The following is a 26129-nucleotide window of genomic DNA, read 5'->3' as shown; positions in this document are numbered from 1 at the left end:
CAGATTAAATATATCAATACCTTTGAGTCGCCTAACGGACCATGCTTTTGTATCTTCCCCATAATTTTAATCAATAGGATAAGAGCATATATATGAAAATGCGAAATATGTTGTCAAAATACCGCAGGCATAAATGGGTCAAAAATGATGGATCATCTGTCTTCCTTTGTTAAAAATCCAGCTACGCATTCCTCCTGTTCAGACAGATTATAGTTACTAAATAGCCATTTTTAGGCCAATGGATTTATCACTAAAATCTTGTCAATAGGAAATATTTTGATTTCACGATCAAAGGCAAGATTTCGAGAAAGTGAGCATTCTTGACAGGGTTTAATGGTCCTACTGTATGTTACCATGCAGGCAGTGAATGAGGATAAAGATAAAGTCAAATTGAGGTTTATGAATGACCTCCAGGGAGGAGGGAGGAGACCTACAAGAGGTGACAAACTGAGAGAATGACTGAGAGGATGAGTAAGAATTGCCTCCGGTTATTTATAACACTGGACTGCTAAAGCAATCAGATCAAGAATGGAACTACGGTACCTCTCCTTCTCTCTCTCTCGCCTCTCTTGAACAAAGAGGAAACAAACTGTAGCAATTACTTTCACAGACACTAATTCCCATGCTGTACTGTATATGTAAAACACCACTGCTCTAGACAGCTCAGGTATAACTGTACTATGTGTTAATACAAGAGGTGTTACATTAAATACCATCAAGTTACCTATAAACTGTTTTGTAAAGAATGTCAGTAATCATGTGGTTAATGGGTCACTGAACAAGGAAGGATCTTAGTCTCCTGTTTGGTGATTATTAGGTAAGAAATGGAGTGTTAGCTCAGTGGTTAACGCCGGTGCCTTTCAATCATGGGTCCCAAGTTCCAGTCACTTAATGTATGTTGTCCAGTTACAGAGTTGTTGACAATTGACAATTCATAATCATGGACGGTAAATGTGAATGTAAGACACTGACTTCAGTCAGCTTGCGGCTTTGATAAGCCAATGAGGCTTTTTCGCGAGTTTCTGCTTGCAGGAGGATCTAAAATATCAAAAAAAAATGTCTCTGAGGGATAAATATTTTTGCCATTCTTAGAACTGCGAAAAGGATGTGCAGAAATTTTGCTCCGCTTCCAGGAATCTACCGTACATCTATACTTTGTATTTATACAGATTGACTTAAGAATAGAAAGGAAAAGCTAAACCCAATTCTTTTAATGTTCCCTTTAAAAGTAAAAGTCAAACCAATGTAACTGCATGGTTAATTGAAGTGAAAAACTCGACCAAATCACTTTTGGATATTGGTATCAAATGTAATGATTACTACAGTATCAAAAAGAAAGGAAAAAGAAAGAAGGGAACATCTCTAAAGCACACTTTACTATTAAACCATTAAGACAACAGCGGGTCTTCATTTCAAACTGAAAGCCGCAACAGTTACATTAGAGATGATGATGATGATTCAACCAAGACTTCAAATCACAATTTCTAAGATGGAGAATTCCCTGAGACGAAGATAATGACGCACCAGAGAGGCTGCAACCTCTTACGTTTCTCAAGAATAGCATTTTGCCTTCCATTTATATTATGACTGATGCATCATTCACATATGTCTGTAACCTAGGTTTCATCTAGAATGTTCTGACGTCAACCTCAGAGAAGATCAGACTACAAGAATATAACCATTGCCTCCTGCTATTTCTAGCATCTGTTTACATGTTGCCATTTTCCCATCAGCACAACATGCCAATCATGTGCTCAGACAGCTGGCCATGTCTATAATTATATCAACCCTTCAACTTGTTGCCATGGGAAGAGACTGCAGTACGTGCAGATTACAACCGATATACTTTAGAGCTCTCATCAGATGGAGAAACCATGATGATATCTCTACTCAAATGGGATCTTCACATATTCATTCAGATGATTTACTTGCTGCTTTTCAGATCGATGTTCAATAGCTAAATTATTAATTGCTTTGTTGAGCTTAGATGATTTTGGTCAATGAAAGATACTATCATCCACAAATTCTTGGAGTCCCTGACTGTCAGTAACTGCTATCTCTTGGCATTTGAGATATGATTATTACATTGAGTTTGTAATCACTAGTAGAGTGTGTCTAATTTGTGCGAGAAAAGACTGAAAGATATAGCCACAGAAAACTTAAATTGATACATAAGGAAAACTGTAGGACTTGTTTTGTTTCTGCTTCAAACCAAAAACAAACAATTTCCAGACCTGTACAGATATCTGCATCAAACCATCAACCTTTAATTAATAAAATTACATTCACATCAAACAGACGGTGCAAATACTTGACCTTGTAAGGCATGGCATGTCTCTCCCTCATCTCTCTTTGTTTGTACCCCTTGACATTTCACCCCTGTTCTGATCAAAATACCCACCTACCAAATCAGGAGGGGGCAAGGAGGGAAGGGGGAAGGGAAATCTAAACCTTTATCTTGCATTGGGCTAAATAGAAAATACCTTTGTGTACTGCTGACTTATGAGAGTTATGTTGAACCTATAACTTCTATGTCTACGAGATCTAGTATGATCCTTCATTAACGAGCTACCACTACAACGAACGTCTTATGCAAACGCCCAGTTAATTGTCACGTTTTCGTTGTTCTTCATATACCGACTGTTCACATTTTCGTGCTTAATGCTTCAATCTATACAATCTATTCAAAAGCAACTAGAATCCAAAAAACTTACTTACTTTCTCTTCCTTCCTTTTGGATATATTGGAAAGCAAATTCCAAAACTTACAGGTTTGGATATTTACGAGTGACGAGCTTACCTGTCTCCCCAAAACCTCAGCACCTCTTTCTAGCATGAATAGAATACACTGGTAACCTTTAACACTGTGCGCCCTCTATACATGTCTGGACCTCTCCGGTCAACACCATCCCTTCTAATTCTACCATCCAAAGGGCATAGACATTCGTTTGAGCTCAGATTTTCGTTCCAAACTGGACTATTTCTGGCCTTGTTTAGTGTTTTGGTAGTAGGAATTACTTTTTGAAGATTTTGTGCACCGCCCAATAAGCATCCTTTTCATTTGAGAAGGTTTTTTGGACACTCTTCTTTCCCGTTTTGTTTGGTGTATTCGGGGAGCGAGGAGCGGAGAATTTCCAGAATGTCTTCGGGAGCATTTACATGCAGTCTCATATTCTCATGTAACTAAATTAAAAGCACTACATATTACTCCAATTAACGACCTGGAATTTTCCTTGCCTCCCCTGACTGTCACTAGGGATTGGGAAATAGATCACTGGGTACTTGCTTAAATCACAGAGGCCCCACTGACTGGGTGGGCTTATATAAACAGCAGACATATTGCTTTAGGATATTGCTAGTACAAAGTAAAACCAGCATGTTCCAAAGAATATATGAAACATTAACAACACTGTGTGGTAACCTACATTCACATGAAATATTCACAGATCTATAGTGACAGGCGACTGGTCTAAACTTTCAACCGTTGAAACAAAAATGAAAACTCGAAAACATCATGAGGGCATGGGCCCCACTTAATCGGTGGGCTTATAAACGACTACTATGGCCGCTACAAAACAGAAACAGCATGTTCCAAGAAAAGTATGAAACATTAACAGGGCTACTGTAGCTATAACCTACTCTCATGCATGCCAAAGGTGACAAACAGCTGGTCTAAGCATTCAACCATTCCTCAGGTATGCAAATGAAACCTTGCAGAGCATATGAGGACATGGGGGCCCCATGTACTGGGTGGGCAAGGTACAGTATTGCTACAAAACAAAACCAGCATGTTTTAAAGAAAATAAAAACATTAATGGAAGTACATCTGTGTATGTAACCTTTCATCATCCATACAAATATTCACAAAGCTATGCTGACAGCTAGTCATAGAAGCTTTCAGAGCTCTGTTGCTGGTGATTATGCAAATGAGACCTAGAAAATGCCACAAGGAACATGAAAACATGTTAAAAGCAGGATATTTTTACTTTGGGGAAATTATAATGACAGATTGGTATTAACTACTGCATTTTACTGAGTTTATAAACAAGTAATGAACTTAATATACAATTTGAAAGCTACATGTACAGAAGCAAGCCAGTAACTTTCCTTCTAAATCATAAAAGGTGGAAAGTAGAAACTGACCTCCAAACACTTGTTTGAGAAGTAAATGTAGAAGTTTCAATAGACTTTTATCATAATTGGCATTATTTTAAATGTTTTTATTTGGTAGTCAGTTTTGGAGAGCAAATAAATTGATTCTAACAGTCAACAATAACATTGACCATTTACTTCTGAACTTAAGATGACACCCTGTAGGTCCAAGAGATCTATTATCTCCATCATACCCATACAAGGTCAAGTATACGCAGTTTAAACTGAATAAACAACTCCAACTGGCCACTGTTTGAATGAACCTAGCCTCAGGTTACTAGAGGTCATGACTTAGTCATTCTTAGCTTCCCTGAACAAATCACTTGACAAGTCCAGTTATTCCCATGATCCCTTTTCCTTCTTTGGTTCCAGTTGAGAGATGATTAGCCAGGATTTGAGGATTAATTGCTGTATCATATGACCACAGGTGAGGAGAAATGGTATTATTGACTCAAAGGTATTAAAATCAAGTGAGCCGCACATTCAGCCTCACATTGTATGTATGTATGTATATGTGATCTTCCCGCAAGCAGGAACTCGCGAAAGAAGCCATGGAGGCTTGTAGACTCGCAAGCTGACCGAAGCCAATCTCTCGGCACACATCCATTTAACGTCCATGTCAGGAAGTTGTTATTGAACAACACCCTTGCCAGACGACACACATTGCTGTCGGCGGGGAATCGAACCGGGGATCTCATGACTGGGAGACGCCGGCGTTAACCATTAGGCTATACACTCCGCCACACGTTAACCATTAGGCTATACACTCCGCCACATTCAAGAATCTGTTGTCGTTGAAGCGAGCAACAAGTACGTATCCAGATGTTAATCTTACCATGTATATTATACGGTAGCTTATAGGCTTTATATAGGCTTATAGGCTTTATAGGCCTTATATAATAGATTACGTGGCCAGTACGTTTTGATAGGAACAAGCCTATGCTGTATGTATTTTACGTGTTACCTTTTCATATGATGTATTATTTGGCTTGATACCGCCAAGTATAATAGAGCTACGGGCTCTGGAAATACCCCCCTCCACTCAAGAAAGAGGAAATTTTGGAAAGTGCCATATTTTTCAATATGAAAAATGTTTTAGGTGCGGCTTGGTATTTAGCCTCATAGAAATTTCTTCAAACTTATGTCACTAATTGATACAAAAATTACCTTTCATATGATGTATTATTTGGCGTGATACCGCCAAGTTTCAGAGAGCTAAGGGCTCTGTGAACACCCCCCCCCCCCTCAAAAACAATATACATGCGTGTGCAAATGTGCTGATGGAAAATGTATTTTTCAATATGAACAAATATATTAGGTGCGGCTGGGTATTTAGCCTCATAGAAATTTCTTCAAACTTATGTCACTAATAAATAGAATATTTACCTTTCATATGATGTATTATTTGGCGTGATACCGCTCAGTATGAGAAAGCTGCGGGCTCTGGAAATACCCCTCCCCCCCCCCCCTCTCAAAAAATATACATTCGTGTACATATGTGCTGGTGGAAAATGTATTTTTCAATATGAACAAATACATTAGGTGCGGCTGGGTGTTTAACCTCATTGAAATGTCTTCAAACTTACGTCACTAATTAATACAATATTTACCTTTCATATGATGTATTATTTGGCGTGATACCGCTAAGTATGAGAAAGCTACGGGCTCTGGAAATACCCCCCCCCCACCTCTCAAAAACAATATACATTCGTGTGCAAATGTGCTGATGGAAAATGTATTTTTCAATGTGAACAAATATATTAGGTGCGGCTGGGTATATAGCCTCATAGAAATTTCTTCAAACTTATGTCACTAATTAATAGAGTAATTACCTTTCATATAATGTATTATTTGGCGTGATACCGCCAAGTATCAGAGAGCTACGGGCTCTGGATATACCCCCTCAAAAACAATATACATGCGTGTGCATATGTGCTGATGGAAAATGTATTTTTCAATATGAACAAATATATTAGCTGCGGCTGGGTATTTAGCCTCATAGAAATTTCTTCAAACTTATGTCACTAATTAATACAATAATTACCTTTCATATGATGTATTATTTGGCGTGATACCGCTAAATATGAGAAAGCTACGGGCTCTGGAAATACCCCCCCCCCCTCAAAAACTGAGGAAATTTAGGCAAGTGCCATATATTTCAATATGTAAAAAACATTATAAGGTGCGGCTGTGTATTTAGCCTCATAGAAATGTCTTCAAACTTATGTCACTAATTAATACAATATTTACCTTTCATATGATGTATTATTTGGCGTGATACCGCTAAGTATGAGAAAGCTACGGGCTCTGGAAATACCCCCCCCCCCCACCTCTCAAAAACAATATACATTCGTGTGCAAATGTGCTGATGGAAAATGTATTTTTCAATATGAACAAATATATTAGGTGCGGCTGGGTATATAGCCTCATAGAAATTTCTTCAAACTTATGTCACTAATTTATAGAATAATTACCTTTCATATGATGTATTATTTGGCGTGATACCGCCAAGTTTCAGAGAGCTAAGGGCTCTGTGAACACCCCCCCCCCCCCCTCAAAAACAATATACATGCGTGTGCAAATGTGCTGATGGAAAATGTATTTTTCAATATGAACAAATATATTAGGTGCGGCTGGGTGTTTAGCCTCATTGAAATTTCTTCAAACTTATGTCACTAATTAATACAATAATTACCTTTCATATGATGTATTATTTGGCGTGATACCGCTAAGTATGAGAGAGCTACGGGCTCTGGAAATACCCCCCCCCCCACCTCTCAAAACAATATACATTCGTGTGCAAATGTGCTGATGGAAAAAGTATTTTTCAATATGAACAAATATATTAGGTGCGGCTGGGTATATAGCCTCATAGAAATTTCTTCAAACTTATGTCACTAATTAATAGAGTAATTACCTTTCATATAATGTATTATTTGGCGTGATACCGCCAAGTATCAGAGAGCTACGGGCTCTGGATATACCCCCTCAAAAACAATATACATGCGTGTGCATATGTGCTGATGGAAAATGTATTTTTCAATATGAACAAATATATTAGCTGCGGCTGGGTATTTAGCCTCATAGAAATTTCTTCAAACTGTTGTCACTAATTAATACAATATTTACCTTTCATATGATATATTATTTGGCGTGATACCGCTAAATATGAGAAAGCTACGGGCTCTGTAAATACCCCCCCCCCCCCACTCCTCAAAAACGAGGAAATTTAGGCAAGTGCCATATATTTCAATATTAAAAAATATAATAGGTGCGGCTGTGTATTTAGCCTCATAGAAATTTCTTCAAACTTATGTCACTAATTAATACAATAATTACCTTTCATATGATGTATTATTTGGCGTGATACCGCCAAGTATCAGAGAGCTACGGACTCTGGGAACACCCCCCCCCCCTCAAAAACAATATACATGCGTGTGCAAATGTGCTGATGGAAAATGTATTTTTCAATATGAACAAATATATTTGATGCGGCTGGGTATTTAGCCTCATAGAAATTTCTTCAAGCTGTGGTCATTAACATAAAAAACAATGCACTTTCTATTGATATAAAATTTGCTACGTATTAGAGGGCTAGGCTACCTAATTACCCCCTTCCTCGAATACGAAGATAATTTTTAAAATGACATGGAAAACTAACGTTTTAGGTACTGATGGATATTTAGCCTCATATTGAAATCTATTTAAACTGTTATCATTAAAGGAAAAGTTCAATGACAAATGAAACTGACCTAGTATGAATGAGGAGGAAAAACTACACAATAGAATGTGTGGTTGTTTGGATTATGAATGAACTTGATATCAATGCACACTGCATCCAGAAGCATTTGTTATTCTTTATAATGTACAAGGGCGGCGGAACCGGGGGGCACAGGGGGCACGTGCCCCCCCCCACTTTTCGTCAGGTTAAAAATGTGCCCTTTTTCTACATAAAAATTGTACCCTTGATCACCTTATTAGGTCAGCGATATTTCAGTAAGAGATCTAATCCTAATTTAGAACTATCAGGGGCGTAGCCAGTATGTAGCACTGTAGGCCCGGGCCTATCGTTGATTAACAGACTTTATATGTATAGAGCTGCAGCACTTTGGTGCCTGTTGTTGTCACGATCGGCGTTCCAAGTTCCAAAAACAGCCTTTTCGATAAACATTTACTAGCTACAATTCATATCAAAGACAATTACTGGCTATAATTGTAACCAAGGGCGGCGGAACCGGGGGGGGGGGGGGCAAAGGGGGCACGTGCCCCCACTTTTCCTCAGGTTAAAAATGTGCCCTTTTTCTTCATAAAAATTGTACTCTCGATCACCTTATTAGGTCAGCGATATTTCAGAGATCTAATCCTAATTTAGAACTATTAATGAATTTCTGTGGGTCAAACTCAAAGCTATTTCGAATAGAAAAACATTTTAGTATCTCTCCTGTCTGACCACAATGACATTCGCCTGGCTATTCCGAATGTTCTCTGCCTAAAACACATATACCTACTGGCACCAATGAGCGGGACATCGCTAAAGAGTTTACAAGCGAAACCCACGTCGAATGAAATATTTCGGGAAGTTTTCAATGTTTACTACCACAAGGTTTGTAACCAGTGGCGGAGCGTCAATACAGTCAGGGGGCGGATGCCCCCCCCCCCCTGACGGACTAAAATGTACTGCTTGTGCCCTTTTCAGCTTTTTACCACTTTTTACTTATTCGCGATTATTGACTTTTTAATTGCGCTCTCATCTACCTATTGACATTTGTCACGTTTTGTTGGTGTAATTTTCTGACAAAATGGCGATGACACCTATTTATTCTTCGTTTATCTGCAAATTGCTGCAAATTAGCAAGGCCCGCAAAGGGTCATTTCCGGCGATCTGGGGAGTATCTTTACTGTAAAATGATGTACAAATATATTTTTACTTGTACAGGTAATGCGGTTATGATATCCAAATCAATTGTAGTATAAGAAAATCATAGCAAAGGTCACTGAACTTTAGAATCAACAAACTATTAGATTTCCGGTGCACACATTTCTTTTCATCACACGTTGTGCCGGGGTGTGGGGGGGGGGGTTAGGGCAGTATCAATTATTTCTTTCAAGCCCCTTCTTCTCTCATATGTGGCGGTATCACGTCAAATAATACATCATATGAAAGATGATTATCGTATTAATTAGTAACAAAAGTTTGAATAAATTTCTATAAGGCTAAATTCCCAGCCGCACCTAATATATTCGTTGATATTGAAAAATATACTTTCCATCAGCATCTATGCACACGCGTGTATATTGTTTTCGAGGGGGGTATATCCAGAGCCCGTAGCTCTCTCATACTTGGCGGTATCACGCCAAAAAATACATCATATGAAAGGTAATTGTCCTATTAACTAGTGACAACAGGTTGAAGAAATTTCTATGAGGCTATATACCCAGCCGCACCTAATACATTTTTTCATATTAAAAAATATGGCACTTTCCTAAATTTCCTCGTTTTTGAGGGGGTGGGGATATTTCAAGATTCCATAGCACTCTCATTCGTGGCGGTATCACGCCAAGTAATACATCATATGAAAGGTAATTGTCCTATTAATTAGTGACATAAATTTGAAGAAATTTCTATGAGGCTAAACACCCAGCCGCACCTATTATATTTTTTCATATTGAAATATATGGCAATTGCCTAAATTTCCTCGTTCTTAAGGGGGGGGGGGTATTTCCAGAGCCCGTAGCTTTCTCATATTTAGCGGTATCACGCCAAATAATACATCATATGAAAGGTAATTATCCTATTAATTAGTGACATAAGTTTAAAGAAATTTCTATGAGGCTAAACACCCAGCCGCACCTTATATTTTTTCATATTGAAAAATATGGCACTTTCCTAAATTTCCTCGTTTTTGGGAAGGTGGGGATATTTCAAGATTCCGTAGCACTCTCATTCGTGGCGGTATCACGCCAAATAATACATCATATGAAAGGTAATTGTCCTATTAATTAGTGACATAAGTTTAAAGAAATTTCTATGAGGCTAAACACCCAGCCGCACCTAATATATTTGTTCATATTGAAATATATGGCACTTTCCTAAATTTCCTCGTTTTTGAGAAGGTGGGGATATTTCAAGATTCGGTAGCACTCTCATTCGTGGCGGTATCACGCCAAATAATACATCATATGAAAGGTAATTATCCTATTAATTAGTTACATAAATTTGAAGAAATTTCTATGAGGCTAAATACACAGCCGCACCTATTATATTTTTTCATATTGAAATATATGACAATTGCCTAAATTACCTCGTTCTTGAGGGGAGGGGGGGGGGGTATTTCCAGAGCCCGTAGCTTTCTCATATTTAGCGGTATCACGCCAAATAATACATCATATGAAAGGTAATTATCCTATTAATTAGTGACATAAGTTTAAAGAAATTTCTATGAGGCTAAACACCCAGCCGCACCTTATATTTTTTCATATTGAAAAATATGGCACTTTCCTAAATTTCCTCGTTTTTGGGAAGGTGGGGATATTTCAAGATTCCGTAGCACTCTCATTCGTGGCGGTATCACGCCAAATAATACATCATATGAAAGGTAATTGTCCTATTAATTAGTGACATAAGTTTAAAGAAATTTCTATGAGGCTAAACACCCAGCCGCACCTAATATATTTGTTCATATTGAAATATATGGCACTTTCCTAAATTTCCTCGTTTTTGAGAAGGTGGGGATATTTCAAGATTCGGTAGCACTCTCATTCGTGGCGGTATCACGCCAAATAATACATCATATGAAAGGTAATTATCCTATTAATTAGTTACATAAATTTGAAGAAATTTCTATGAGGCTAAATACACAGCCGCACCTATTATATTTTTTCATATTGAAATATATGACAATTGCCTAAATTACCTCGTTCTTGAGGGGAGGGGGGGGGGTATTTCCAGAGCCCGTAGCTTTCTCATATTTAGCGGTATCACGCCAAATAATACATCATATGAAAGGTAATTATCCTATTAATTAGTGACATAAGTTTAAAGAAATTTCTATGAGGCTAAATACCCAGCCGCACCTAATACATTTTTTTCATATTGAAAAATATGGCACTTTCCTAAATTACCTCGTTTTTTAGGGGGTGGGTATATTTCAAAAACCCGTAGCTTTCTCATACTTGGCAAGTAACACGCCAAATAATACATAATTATGAAAGGTAATTATTGTATTAATTAGTGACAACAGTTTTAAGAAAATTTTTTGAGGCTATATCCAGCCGCCCCTCATATATTTGTTCATATTGAAAAATACATTTTCCATCCGTACATATGCACACGCGTGTATATGGCATTTCATGGCCACCGTACTAATATCGTTGACGTTGCCAGTGCGTGAGTGGGTGATTGCTAACTACATTATAGATTCTTTCCGTTAACGTTGTATAAAAGTGCGGCTGAATGTGCGGCTCACTTTATCTTGGTCTCAAAGGTCCAGCAGACTTGGACAGGAGTGTCTTTTGACCCTAGGGTAAATAAATGAACTTTCAAAACTGTTTAGGAGATGAATAATAAGGAATAACAAACAATCTTTGTATAAACTTCAAACTTAAGAGCAAAGTTTAGATGGAGGTCAATGAATGCTGTAAACTCACAAAACATCTCAGAAGATCAGCAACTTTTGAGAGAGCAAAGAAAAGTTTCCATAATTTGGGAAATTTTAGTAAAATTGAAAACAGTGGCTGGGATGACTGCATTATCTAAATGTAATGTCTGTGCTTCTCTGTCATTTCAGGCCAACGGAAGGGAAATGAAGTAGATAGAGAAAGGGAACGCTGGTCAGTTTGTCCTAATGATTTAAGTTTTGTTCCGGCCAAATATGATAAACTTGCTATTTTATAATTCCTTTACAATGTCCTTGTACAATATTTCCCCTTTACTATTTCTTCTTGTTTCTTCAAAAATAAAAAAATGGGAAAGAACTGGAAAAGAGGGGATACTTTTGCAAGTATGGTCACGGTGTTGCACGAGTAATACACCCATGATGCTGTGCAGTGCTTGAAGCTTTTCTGTTTTCATTGAAATCCATTTTCTTTATAATTTCATTAAATTGTTAACTTTCTTCGACAGAGGTGATACCTGCATATATATTTTCATCAAACTATCAAGTTTTAAACTTAGCTGTCAACTCTATTTCTTTCCAAAAATTTATTATTATTTTTTTGAATTATGAAAAGAAAAACAGTAAAATATGACAGATTCTGTTTCCTGATGACACTATAGGTACGTACGTACGTAAACGTTTTACACAAAAAAACACCTTCTTTGACAAGACTTTGAACACAGAAAGTGGGAAAATAGATATTACAAGCTTTTAAGGATATAGGGAAGGGAAGTAGGATCCAAGCTATCTGTAAAATATCTTAAAATAATTTGGGAAAGACCACTTGTATTATAACCGAGAACTATCACATAATGTGTGTGGATATAACATGACGTGATTCGTCTCAGTGACAATTACTGTACATTTACAACCCAATTCAAAATGCAGAACATATCGTAACAGGATGTCAACTGGTATAAATAATTTGACCATTTCTACAGCGAAAAGCCTTTATTCAGTTTTTCCAAGCTAAAAAGTATTCATGATCAAGTCCAACTTAGGATAATTAGCTACTTTAAGTATTTGACAACTAATGCCATTATATCGACAATGGAAAGACACCCATAAAAGGAGGTTAATATAATGTTTAACAATTCCTGCCACGGTGACAGTAACAATGTATTTTTATGTAAACAAGTCAACTTTGGTTACCACCTTCCTGTAATGTTCCTTTAAAGTCATTAACCTTCAGATCATTTTTCGTCATAAATCAGCGGTTTTCCGTGCTACATAAATCAGTGGTTTTTTATTCCCTGTTACAGCTCCCATTTCCGTCTGTCTAGTTGCTTTAGACCATTCTCCTTGTTCAGTATTCCTACATAGCTACTTCCTGTCAGCTAGCTATGCCATTTTTACACTTCAGCACAGCCGAAGTTATTTTCGGATCATTGATAGGTTTATTGACTTTATTCAAAGTTACCTAGGCATTATAAACTCACAATAGCGTGGTGACCCCAGGCGACTCATTGTCCAAATCACCAAATGGTCTGTGCACTAGTGAGTTATAATTATATATGTATGTCTACATTATAGGTGAATAATGATGACATATATAGACTGGGTGATATAAAAGAGTAAAGGTAGGATATTATTGGTTAAGCTATGCTACTACAGTATATAAATATGACAACTAAATATATTGCACAAACTATATATGTGCAAGAAGCATTTCAGCAGCGCTGATCACCATACACTTTAATATTAAGTCCTTTCCTATATGAAGGAGTGGAATTAGTCTGCAGAAATAATCCGGCAAGCATAGCACTGATGATTCATAAAGAATGGCGGTTGGGAGGTTTAGAGGAATTTGAAATGTCCCAACAGTTAATGGTCAGTCGATCATTATGGTAATAGTAATGAAGGTTAATCATTTATCGTAGGAGGTTTAGTAGGAAAGCACCCTTGTAGAAAGGTCAGACAGCTATATGACAAGGAGTGAACGAAAAAGCTCCTAGCTATTTCACCCAGTTTAATTAAAATTCCAAAACGGTAAAATTTGTCTGATTTGTACCTTTCAATGAATCAAAGGATTAAGATTATCCACCTACAGTAAGGAGGTACAAGATCTACAGTATAGCTTCAAATTGCAACACATGGCATAGCTTGGAGAGTTCTCATGATCAAATGATGTACATGATATTCATACAATGTACATAGTATTCATACAATGTACATAGTATTCATACAATGTACATAGTATTAATACAATGTACATAGTATTCATACAATGTACATAGTATTCATATAATGTACACAGTATTCATACAATGTACATAGTATTCATACAACGTACAAATTATTCATATAATGTACATAGTATTCATACAATGTACATAGTATTCATACAATGTACATAGTATTCATACAATGTACATAGTATTCATACAATGTACATCTAGTCATCATATAATGTACATAGCATTCATACAATGTACATAGTATTCATACAATGTACAAATTATTCATATAATGTACAAATTATTCATATAATGTACATACAATGTACATAGTATTCGTATTCATACAATGTACATAGTATACAATGTACTGTACATAGTATTCATACAATGTACATAGTATTCACACAATGGATGGTAGCAGACAAAGAATTCCCACATTCTAATGAAAGGCAGAAGTCTTTCTGGAGGTACTGCAGGGTTCCACCACTTACAGTGTTAGTTGAATTAATCCATTCATGATTCATTTTTCCATTAATCATCCCAATTCCAATCCCTCTCCCACCTCCATATCCCATACCATTTGTTATAGACCCCAGCTGGGTGCACATGGAGAGCCAGGTCGGACCCTGTATACAGTTATGCGACCAGGTCCCCTATGAAGTATGTATTCATGTATCTAAAGTATGAAATCAGAATTCATTATTATTCTTAATATGGTATTTCTATTGGCCCCCTATCTGACTCCCAGAGGACTAAAACCCCACCCCACCCCCCTTCACATCAGGCCTGGTTATACGTTATGACACTTTGTCACCCTTCATCACATGTAACACACTTGCATGCACAGTATAAATTTCTCTGTAATTCTCAAAACAACACAGTACAATTTATACCGAATTGCACTTGTTTGAAAAACTAATGACTTTGACAGGTTTTCTGTTGAATTCAAGGCAGCGTAACCGAGCGACGTTTAGAAACAAAGGAAAACAACACGTAGGATATTTCTGTGGCACTAAATTTGAAAACAACTTTCTTTTCTAAAGGAATTAAACAAAGCCTTTGTCAATTAAGTGGGGTTTTTTTTCCTTTCAAAATTAGCAAAACTAGTTCAATAATATCACCAAGTATAACCACTGACAAGGTGCAAAACAGTTTTCTTTCAAGACGAGCCGTTCACGCAACTACAACTGTTTACCAACAGTAACCATGGCAATGGCAGGAGATGGCAGGAGATGCTAAGTGACGATCAATACCACTACGTAACTCACATACTATTCCATTCATAATCATTTTGTAGATAGTATACATATTGTTTGTATCCATGGTACATGCAATTCATCACATGTAGTTAATTAATATCAATTCAATGGACGTTGTGATGCTCTAATTTTGCATTGGGTCGTTGTAAAGATGACATGGCACTTATTTTCTGCATTATTCTTTGTAAGTTATAGGATGGTCCAAACAACAACAGAGTCTTCTAGTTATTCGCTAAGTTTTAAAAATTTCTTGTGTTTTTGAGAAAACATTAGAAAATATACCAAGGTGTGTTTTATTTATAAACCTGTGCAGACTAAACTCACTCAACAGCAACTAACCTTCAATCATGTTTTAATGTCTGAACCAAAGTTATAAACTTTCTTCACCAGTACTGTATTATTTAATGAAGATCCCTACAAAAATTTGTTGCCATTTTTCAAGTGAGGTCCTGCAGCAATCTTTAACTTATAATGCACAAACTCAAAATTTCTAGTCAATAACAATTTAAATCCAACTATTTTAGATATACAGTAAGTGACTGAATGATAATTCTGCCTGTAAAGCAATAGTAAACTTTTTGGAAAATAGAATGGAAAACCTAATTGCTAGTAAACTTTTTAATTTTGTTATTCTTTTATTATTTGTAGGTCAAAATCGATTCCTCATGACGATGACCTGAACTGAGTCAACTCTCACCTTCACAAAAGATAACATCAATATTTATTTTAGTTTCCTTATCTGCTCTTAAATTTTGGATTAAAACTATCGCAGATGTTACTGCAATGTATTCGGTAATATTGTACATTCTGGGAAAGTAAAAACGCAAATTGGCAAACTTCCAATCAAGTGTACAGTACTCATCATAAAGCCTCGGACCGACTGCGTACTATAATCCACGGTAATAATCGGTAATTAAATAATACATGTACAGTATGGTACTGTAATGAATTATGAAAAGTATAAGGTGTGATTGATCCCGTCAGCATCGTGCTAGCTGCGGTAGAAAATTACGACATCCTTCTGTCAAGGTCAGCGTGCACAGCCATACCTCCCGCCTTCGTGTCAAAAGTGGTTAATTTTGAGTTCATGTAAAGAGCCTTTATGAAACTTTAATATTCTGCAAAACAAAGGACGATAAACTGAAAGTGGAAATATGGAAAGCTGACGAAACATATAAACCGATGGAATGAAAGGATCAATCAAAATTGTTTGTTACAAGTATGAACAGGTATTACCTCCTTCCACCAAGGTTATTGCATCATGTCCCTGTTTAACCTTCTAAGTCAACTGAGTAATATTCAATATAAAACTCTCTCCACAAAGTCAAGTGGCCTTTCCATTATGTACTTGCATTTTACATTAGGTGCTGACTACACATACCTTAAGTACAGTTAATCATATTTGTAAAGGTTTATTGCGAACCAAATCATATGACATTGTCAGAGAGCGTTGCTTTAATGGAGCAGTGAAGTGAAATCATAATGGTTTTACCTTTATATAGTCCTGAATTAAAAACTTACGCAGGCTCTTCACTTCAGATCTATACACTTCAGATAAAAGCTAGCAAGATCTTCCCACTTGTACTCTGCTGAATTATAGGTTGTCAAGTTCTAAACGGGTAGATTCAGACAGGAACAGGAAGTGGTCAGTGACCTTAAAATGGGTCACAGAGGGCCCTTAACTGTTACCCATTTTTGTTAGGTTAGGTACAGTAGATGCAATACTGTACCACTGGAGACAGGTTGTAACAGTAAGCCTAGTGTTCAGCACTGAAATTTATGGGATATATCACATGGAATCATCCAGGTTTGTTCATTACAGTCTCAACAACTAGAGCAGTTTTTTTTTTTACATTTTGATGACATCTTTCGAATTCAGCTCCCAAATACTGTCCAGAAATGAAGAAACTATTTTTTGTAATTACCCAAAACATAATTTCAGTACTTTAGCAGGTTTGGGTGTTTAATTACTCTTCTTGTAAGTACAGGTAATGCTTTAATAGACAAAAAAACAAAAACTATAAGGGCTAGCATATTGAATTGTGATCAATTTTTCATCCAGGTCAACGAAAACATGCCAGTTTCGAATGTTGAATACCCAGAAATGATTTTACCAAACACAGAAATGGACAGAAGAGTATAAATATGGAGAAGCAGATTAATTTCCACCCTTAGTTTGCTGATCCATCTCCAACACTAATCCTTTCGCTTCCCCTGACGGGATCTGCAGAAACAACGGATATTGTAGCACCCCATAAAATTTGTCTTTCTCCATATAACTTTACTGGACAAGAGATTTACAGCGCAGTTTCACCAGAATACCTCTCTCTGGTCAGTGAACCAGAGAAGGCCATCGAGGGAACAGTGCAAGAACATAATATACCAGTTGTTATCTACAGTAGGCTATGAGGGTAGATGGGAGTGCATACTGTACATGTATAGGAGACAGGTAACAGAGGAATGCAGTCAATTATAGAACAAGGAATATCAATACATCAAGTTCAACTGCATTTTGACGTTTTTTGGTATGAAAATACTTGTAATATCCTTTGTTACTAGTGCAAACAGATTTCCACACGATTAAATCAATTCCAAGTCAATACAATCACATGTGAGCAAACAAAACCCCCTTTTGATTTTTTGGAACCATACAGTAAACTTGCTGAAATAACAAGCCAACACACTCTGTTGACAGTGCATCCATAGATTTCTATACTTTACTGTACCGTCATTGGATTTAAATGGTAAAGCATTTGCTCTTTAAATATCAGCTGATGAATCATACATGTTATATAGTCCATTGTACTCCTTCTGTTATATTTGTCAGGTTATAACAAAAGATGACAAAGCTGGGAGTTACTGAGCATGAAGCTACTGTACACAAAGGAAAAATATACGAAAATTTGTAAGTCTGTATTACAGGCATACAGCTATCAATGCTACGAACTCAGTTCTCCTTTGTCCATGTAAAAAACTGCTGTGGCGTCATTCAATTCCTCAATTCCTGTTTTTACAATGTCTTGTGGCTGATATGTTTATCTTACAAACAGGGAATTGAAAATAAACGTGAATGTGCTTGTTACATATGCAGGATATTCATGAAATATAAACAGCAGATTTTTGTCGACATTTGAGCCACACGTGTCCCTGCGAGTGAGGAAAGAGATCGTTTTCAAAGATTGTTTTCAAAGAATCGACCAGTGTGAAGACCGTGCACACGTACATCCGTGAGAGTGATGATCATATTTAATCTCGCTTCGGTTTAGCAGCGTTGTTGCCACAGACGGACGAGGTTTAATTATATGACACCTTACGCAATACTATTGAAACCATCCCAAGGTTCATTAGCATATAGAGTCTGCTCCATAAGAATTGTAATCATCCTTCACGTAGGTAACGTACCATGCATGAGTAGTGAATTCAACAAACACTGTGACACACACATACTGTACATGTATGCTTACACTCAGAATACACCTGTATGTACACACTATTTCATACTGATACTGCTTCCCGACAAGAGTTTTGCCTATAAATTGACTGAACTTGAAATCACACACAGAAATGGCACGCAATAACCAATGAGGTTATCTATCATACTGTACCCTACGTTGAAACGTTTCGCTGAAAATGAGAAAATTCCAGAAGAATGATAAATGTGTTGAATATGAAACACCTGTGCACAGGTTCTTACGTATTTAAGGAAGTACTATATGCAAAATATTTACTGTACAAAAGCCATTAAAATTACTTCAAAGAACTATTTTGTTTTCATGCCTTGCACGTTTCATTTTCTAGTACTGCCCAATGATTAACATATAGTTCTAACCCCACCCCATGTTAGGTGAAATGTGGCTACAGTAAAGGTACAGTAAGTTAATTAATTCAATTTTGAGCAATTTACCTGTGTCCTCTCTTCAACTGTATATATTCACATTGAGTGTACCTACATATAAATGTATAGTAGTTCACTTAAATTGGTATGAAATTTATCATCTCCAAAAGACAAATAATAACCCCATGGCTGCATACTTGTTAGTAGTTGTAAGTGATGTACAGTATTCAGCGCATGTATTCGATCTTACCAATTTGGCCATATTCTTGCCCCTCATTAAGGTTACCTAGTCGAAGTGTACTGAACAACAGCCACTGTAATTCCCAGTAAAGTTGAGGAGTGAATAGGTGGTGGGTAGTGAGAGGTGGTGGGGCCAGTACTGTGTGGGCATGGGTGGGAGGGGGAAGAGGGATGGGATGACAGTATGCTGCACTCTCCTTTAACATACTTCTAAGCAAGGTCTTCTTACTCCACAATCAATAAACGATGAAATTGCTGTAAATATTAAATTATAATTTGTTGTCTATGATCTTTTTTCTATTTCACAGAGACGGAAGAAGGAATGTTTTTACACATGTACGCTCAGCTTGAAGCTTGCAAGAGGGTTTTTTCTTTCTTTAACATGTACAGTAGCTATCCCTAGATTCCCTACCTCGAGAGCCATTCAAATAAGCTGAAGACAGCTTTAAAAACTGCTCACAGCTAGCACTCCCTCTGATTATGAGAGTTACTGTACAAAAGTTGTATGTGTTGGTTTTCAAAACAATGGTTTCAATTCCTTTGTTTCTTTCTACTGTCTCAAGGCCTGGAAGGCATGTTGCCCTTGGCGGCATATATATATATAGCTGCAAAAAGTTCGCACCGCCCTGTGATAAAGGGTTTTTTTTTTCTTAAAGTATTCGCCGCCAACATCAAAACTATGATCTTTTATTGTGATAAGGAGCTATTAAAGACATTAGTGAAAATATTCTAAAAACAAGGTTGCCTGGAGACGACCAAAATAATTACTCGGACAGTCCAAAGGAGAGCCGCCAGGGGAAGTTGTTGAAATTAATATATGCAAGCAGGAACAAAAGATACAATGGCAGGGATAGCATCAAAAAATAATTAGGGCAAAGACAGAGAGGGGCTGACAGACAAAGATAAAAAATCAAATTATCTGAATGAATATCTCAGATTTATCAAGTTGAAATATGCAGAATTAATTAATATGATCATCTTTAAAAAGTATGTTGAAAAAGAGGGGTGTGTTGAAGAGGGCGGGAGGAGGGGGAGGGGGAGAGGATAAAGGAGCTAAGAAGTCGTAAATCATTTACTAGAACAAAGCAAAGGACGTATAGTAGAAGAATTATTGGAAACTAGTGGAAGAGGCCTCTTGCCAGGGTTGGTGGAATCAAAATAGTTGATCATGGTGACAAACACAGCTCAAAGGACGAAAGCTGTACAGATTAACAAATTATACCTTCAAAGTACAGTACAATAAGAATACTACAGTATGCAAGGGAAGTTGCTACTTGGTAGTAAACAGAAAATGGGTCCATGAGTGATGTGACCTACAGTCTTTAATGAATCAATTTGCTTCTTTTCAAAGGTTAGGAAGGAGTTTTCTCACCAGATACTGTACATTCAATGATAGGTTCAGTTTAAGAAAATTAGGGAAACTTGTACAACTCCCCATATACTTACTGTATTACTGCATGTGAGAAATAGCTTGATACCTAATTCTACTTGAATGGAGTTGTTTAACAAATTTCATCCTTACAGACGACTAGTAATTAATTAACTCGTAATCTCAGGCATTTAATTGCATTTTTACCTAACTAAGAACCAACCTCAAGGTATTGAAATGGACAAATAAGTTTTGTACAGTTGGAAAATAAGTTTTTTACATTACGTTTCAAGCAATGTGCTGTTCCTGACATTATATATTTGTGACAATACAGTAACCACATCGACTTGATACCTGGAATTATTGAAACAAAAACCGTGTAGTCGTGTAGATATCAGAGGTCAGACCACCTACAGTATGAAAGTATACTTCTGAATGATCTTCAACTCGGGATAAGCCACCAGGAAGGAAATGATTGGAAAGAGATTGGAGAATCATTCCAAGTGCTGCGAACAGGAAAAAGTGACCAAAGTATTGGAATGACAAGCAATGCTTGTATGTATCGTACACATAAATTTCACTGCAAATTCACAGAACTTTCACACCAACGGGACATTTTGCAATCGGGCATAAGATTAACAACTTAACTGCTTTCAATCACAGGTCTATAACTAGGCCAATAAGTTGTTTCAGAGAGAAAAAGGAAAAGTGAAAGTTTTTTCTCCCCTTTTTCCCGTTAAGTTCCGATGAAAGTGAAGGTTAGCAGAATGTCTACGTGACCGATTATTGCCCATGTACTGTAATCTCTAGAGTACATACTGATTACTGTACATGTAAACAATAGTGTGCCTAGTCCAAATGTCATCCGGGCTGAACAAATGTATTTTAGTCTAGATGTGTCCACCATATCCAATATTGACCTCTTAATCTACACAAAAATCTACTCATTTTTGGGGGGAAGCTGAACACATCTGCAAACTGTAAAAAAGAAAATTTTTAAGGGGGATGCCCCTTTAAATTTCTTTGAAACTAAAGGTATTGTGTGAAGAGTGTCTATGTGACGAAATGCACATGTATACATGTACACATCTGTGCCAGACAATTTGTTTATTGAGGAATTTGACAGGTGTAGCGTGTGAACATTAATGAACATGTATGTGAGTGAAAGTATGTTTATAGTGAAACGTTGGCAATTCAAGTACTAATAGTGACATTCACATCTCCATATAACAACATAATAAAACTTGTTATTATTTTGAACTACTTCTATTTCAGTCTACATAATTTTAGAAATTTATGAAATAATGAAAGAGCATTGTTAAACAATTTTCTTTTAAAGAGAACTGCACGCACAAAATATACAGCAGATAAAGAATACTGTGGTTTTAGGGAGACAGGCAGGTACAGTGGCACCAACACATGTATTCTTTTACTTTAAAACATTATATATTATTTAGATACTATCACAAATCAACTTTGAAGCAATTACATTTTCTATGTATATCCTCCCTCCCACCCCACCCCCCCCCCCTCTGCCCCTCCCTTCAACTGTCTGTTTATGATCATAGCAGTTTGTAATTATGAAAAGAATAGATCTATCTATCAATATTCACTAGTCTCTAATTATGATTCTTTCTTGTGACCTAACTTTAGTGGGATCACCTTGTTACTTCCTAATCTTACACACAACTCCTTTCTACAAATTTGCTACATGTCTCTAATTTATTACTTACAGTAATAGTGAAAACAACTATATAGGATTACACTAATAACTCAAGAGAGTTAGTTACTCACACAATGTTACTTATTACTGTCTGTGGTGTAACGTCCCAATTCGTACTCTGAATACGAAGTACTACAATACTTCCTATGCAAATCAGCTGGTAACGATTTCTACCAACTATATTCAAAGACAGTAATGTCAAGTACTACCCTTCAATTACAAGCAAAGAATATCTAATTAGTACATACTGTATGCTCATCAATGAAGCTTTTTTGATTGGGCAGTAGGAGTGGACTGTAGGGGAAAGTGTTTTGGTTTTATTGTCAAAGCAAGGATATATCTTGAGCTTTCAGACGTCTGTTTGTTATTTTCATTTCATTTTCATTTATTTTTCCATTTCCTCACAATGTTTATATAATAATAGGACTGTGAAGACAATACCATGCAAAGAAAATAATAAGTAGTAAATCATATAAAAGAAAAATAGTGGAAATTACGGAGAGAAAATGGTGGAAGGGCTTGGAAGCCGTAGCTTGTACAAGAAGCCCACCAAAAATAACCTTATAACCTTAATGAAATATTTTCACAATACATCTTAAGCCTAGGAAATTAAACCTTTCTTTGCAATCACCAACAAACTACTTGAGATATTTCCTAAGTAGCATGCCAGTTTAAAGGAGTATACCATTCTTTACTTGCACTTGTATGTACAATAGCTTGCAGACAATTTAAAACAGAGTAATTGATCATGTCATTAAAATTCTAAAACTTTTCATCAGCCAGAGACTTTTCCATAGTACTTCAGTACAGTAGAATTTTAAATCCCACAGAGGCAATTCAGGAATATGTTCAACTTTTTTTTCTGTGTATCTTAAATGATCTTGCATGGTCAGGTAACAAACTACTATACTGTACAGTTCTTTGTAACAAAGGGATGTTAATATCCGGACAGCTTCAAAAAAATTGATCAAAATAAATGCAAAACGCTGCTCTACATAATAGACCAAGAGATAAAGGTACTGCCATCAATTAACATTGCAGCTTACACCAACTTAATGTACTGTACAGTATGATCTTCCACTCTTGCCAAAGGACGTAACCATGAGAAAATCTGGTGTCCACTCGATATGCTCGCTGGAGGCAATGTATGTGCTAGAAAAAGCATATGCCATATAATCAAAACCTAATCAAATTTGGGAAACAGCTTGAACTGAGTAAATTACATTGCTATATAAGATCTGAAGCAGAGGGAGCGGTACCACCAGCGATTAAAGGACTGGAATTTCATTTGATTTTCTCTAACATGTAATTTATCGGCAGTTCATTAAAGCTTGGAGGCAAGCATGCAATTACCACAGGTCGATACATTTCTTGTTCAGAGAATGCGTCTAGATCTTTTGTAAGAAATCATCCAAGGGTAGGTTATGGATCTATCAATTAAACAGGAAAATGCCTGTTATAATTGAGTAAAACAATTGGCAGCAGTTTGGGTTTAATATGCATGTTTTTCATCTGTTATTAATCTGATCATAATGCAGTCCCATTGGGTGACAAGTTCTTAATAGTTACTGCATACCGACTGTATCACCAAAAGAGCTTGTTGCCCAGTGTTTGAATCAGCCCTCATTTGAAGATTGCATACATGTGATTAATTGCTTAAAGCAAAATGCATGTCTAATGGGACAACATTTGCCAGCTATGCAAAAGGAACTTGTTATATTTTCCTTACAAACAACTAAGTGATCTATCATCCTTTGAAGATTACTGTATGTGATGCCTGTGGTATTAACCAATCAATTGTAGCAAAATGGTGATTTAGTCAAATGTCACCTGAACCATTTTATGATGCAGCCAATGTACGATTGTTTAATGGTAAGACTTGCAAATTAGCTGTTTCATGTGGCTTTAAAAACAACTAAAAGCTACAATACTGTAATGCAAGGGAAACCCAAGGCCATTTCAAAAGTATAGGTAACATCACCGGAAAAGCTGAGGGAAAACTATCTCAGCCGAAAAGCGCCCAGAAAAGGAAATGATACTTATCAGGAGGGTCAGGATCTGTTCTCCGCTGGATTTTCTAACTTTGAAGCCGCAAAAGTAGGTTAAGGCCGGTTGTATACCGACAGTCAAGACACACAAAGATCTTGACAGCTCTATATGAACTAGACACAATTGGCTGGTAGAATGAGGAGGAGGTATAGTTGGTTGACCACAGGTGACCAGTTAATAGGGAAGGTCATTATCAAAGGTTACCAGGTCACTCCAGAGACAGTAGAGCGAGGGTCCAGTTGTTGTGAGAAGACAGGTAAGCGAGGAGTGCAGTAATTGTTGCATAAATTAGATGTTTTATCCTTTCTCCTGGTCCACATGACCAGAACTACAGTCCATGATTGGTTGAGCAGATTGCTGATCGTAGATCAGTCGTTTAGTACATGATTCAAAAGACATTCAAAAAAGGGGACTCAGATTTTGGAATGAACAAAAAACACTCAACACGATTAAAACTTGAAAAACTCTGACATCATAACTTAGTCAAAGTTACTCACCCTTTCGTCGAGAGTCTTTAGAACTGCTTCTGAGAGGCGGATCTGAACGTATTCTTCCGGATCTTCCTCTTCCTGTACCTCGTTTTTGTTCTTTGGTTGGCGGCGCTTTGGAGTGAAGGGTAATCGTTTTGGAATGCTTGTTCGAGACCTGGATGATTTGGGTATTGGAGGTTCTGGTGAGGTGTCCATGGACCGACCCTCGGAGTCGGCCTCCGAGGGTGACTCTGGCTCAATGTCAGTTGCGGTGGCAGAACTGGGAGCACTCCCATCTGTAGAGGCTAGAGAGTCCGGCTCTGAAGGGGTCTCCCCGTTCAGTTCTCTGTCGATCTCCCTTTCAAACTGGACCAATAAAGGCACGGGCATACCCACGAGACCCCCTCTCCTCGCTACCTCTAAGAGGCATAGAATAAAGCTACGGTCGTTTTTTCTAAGGACTAGATCATCTGTTTCAAACATAAGAACACTATTGATTTTTAAGCAGTTCCTACACCAGTGGATGAAGTTACTGATATTATCCCTGGCTTGGAATGTGCCGGACTTGGCAGAGTCTCGAAACTTGATGTCCCCCGAATGGAAGTCCATCTCTGTGTTGTTGATGACATTATTCAGCTGCCGAAACTCCAATGCTAAAGTCTGAAGCCTATTCCCATGTTTGCATAAAAGGACACCATTATCTAAGCTTTCAAAGAAATCTTCGGGAGATATCTTTAAACTGTACAGGTCGTTTAGCCACTCCGTCAAGTCCTCACGCATGGCGTAGAGGTATTCGTCTTTAGTTCTATACGGCCGCATCGGTTTGGCCTCCCAGTGGATGTTATAGCGTTCATCGTAAGGGTCGCTGTATTTTCCGTTGGCATTGACGTTGTTACAATCATCTGTGGTTGCCATTGTCCAACCATCGTTGCTGCTTTACTCTATTTGTCTGAGGAGATAAGAGAACAAGAGAAATGAAAACATATTTCAGGATCAGAATCAATAATTGTAAAGAAGACTTGGGAGGCATCAATGTTCGTTTCTCCCTGCTTACAACCTTCATCCTCCTTATCCGTCTTCTAATGTAAATTATACTGGCCACTGAGTCCCTAAGCGGTGAATAGCAAATTTCAATTACAAACTTTGACCACTGATAGTCACTGACCTCCTAAAGTAATGCCCACGTACTGTAGAGTGC

General features: G+C 37.2%; 1 protein-coding gene across 1 annotated transcript in view; it reads right to left on the bottom strand.

The window, feature by feature from the left end:
* LOC139980775 (uncharacterized) overlaps positions 1-26129 on the bottom strand; it is a 71863-nt gene that overhangs the window by 36462 nt on the left and 9272 nt on the right. Inside the window, exon 2 of the mRNA XM_071992700.1 lies at positions 24959-25880. Coding sequence (XP_071848801.1) covers positions 24959-25846 — 888 coding nt within the window. The 5' untranslated portion in view covers positions 25847-25880. The remainder of the gene's footprint in view (positions 1-24958; positions 25881-26129) is intronic.

The sequence above is a fragment of the Apostichopus japonicus genome, chromosome 15 (genome assembly GCF_037975245.1).
Source record: "Apostichopus japonicus isolate 1M-3 chromosome 15, ASM3797524v1, whole genome shotgun sequence".
Taxonomy (NCBI): Eukaryota; Metazoa; Echinodermata; class Holothuroidea; order Aspidochirotida; family Stichopodidae; genus Apostichopus; species Apostichopus japonicus.
This window is presented reverse-complemented; position numbering and strand designations above follow the sequence as displayed.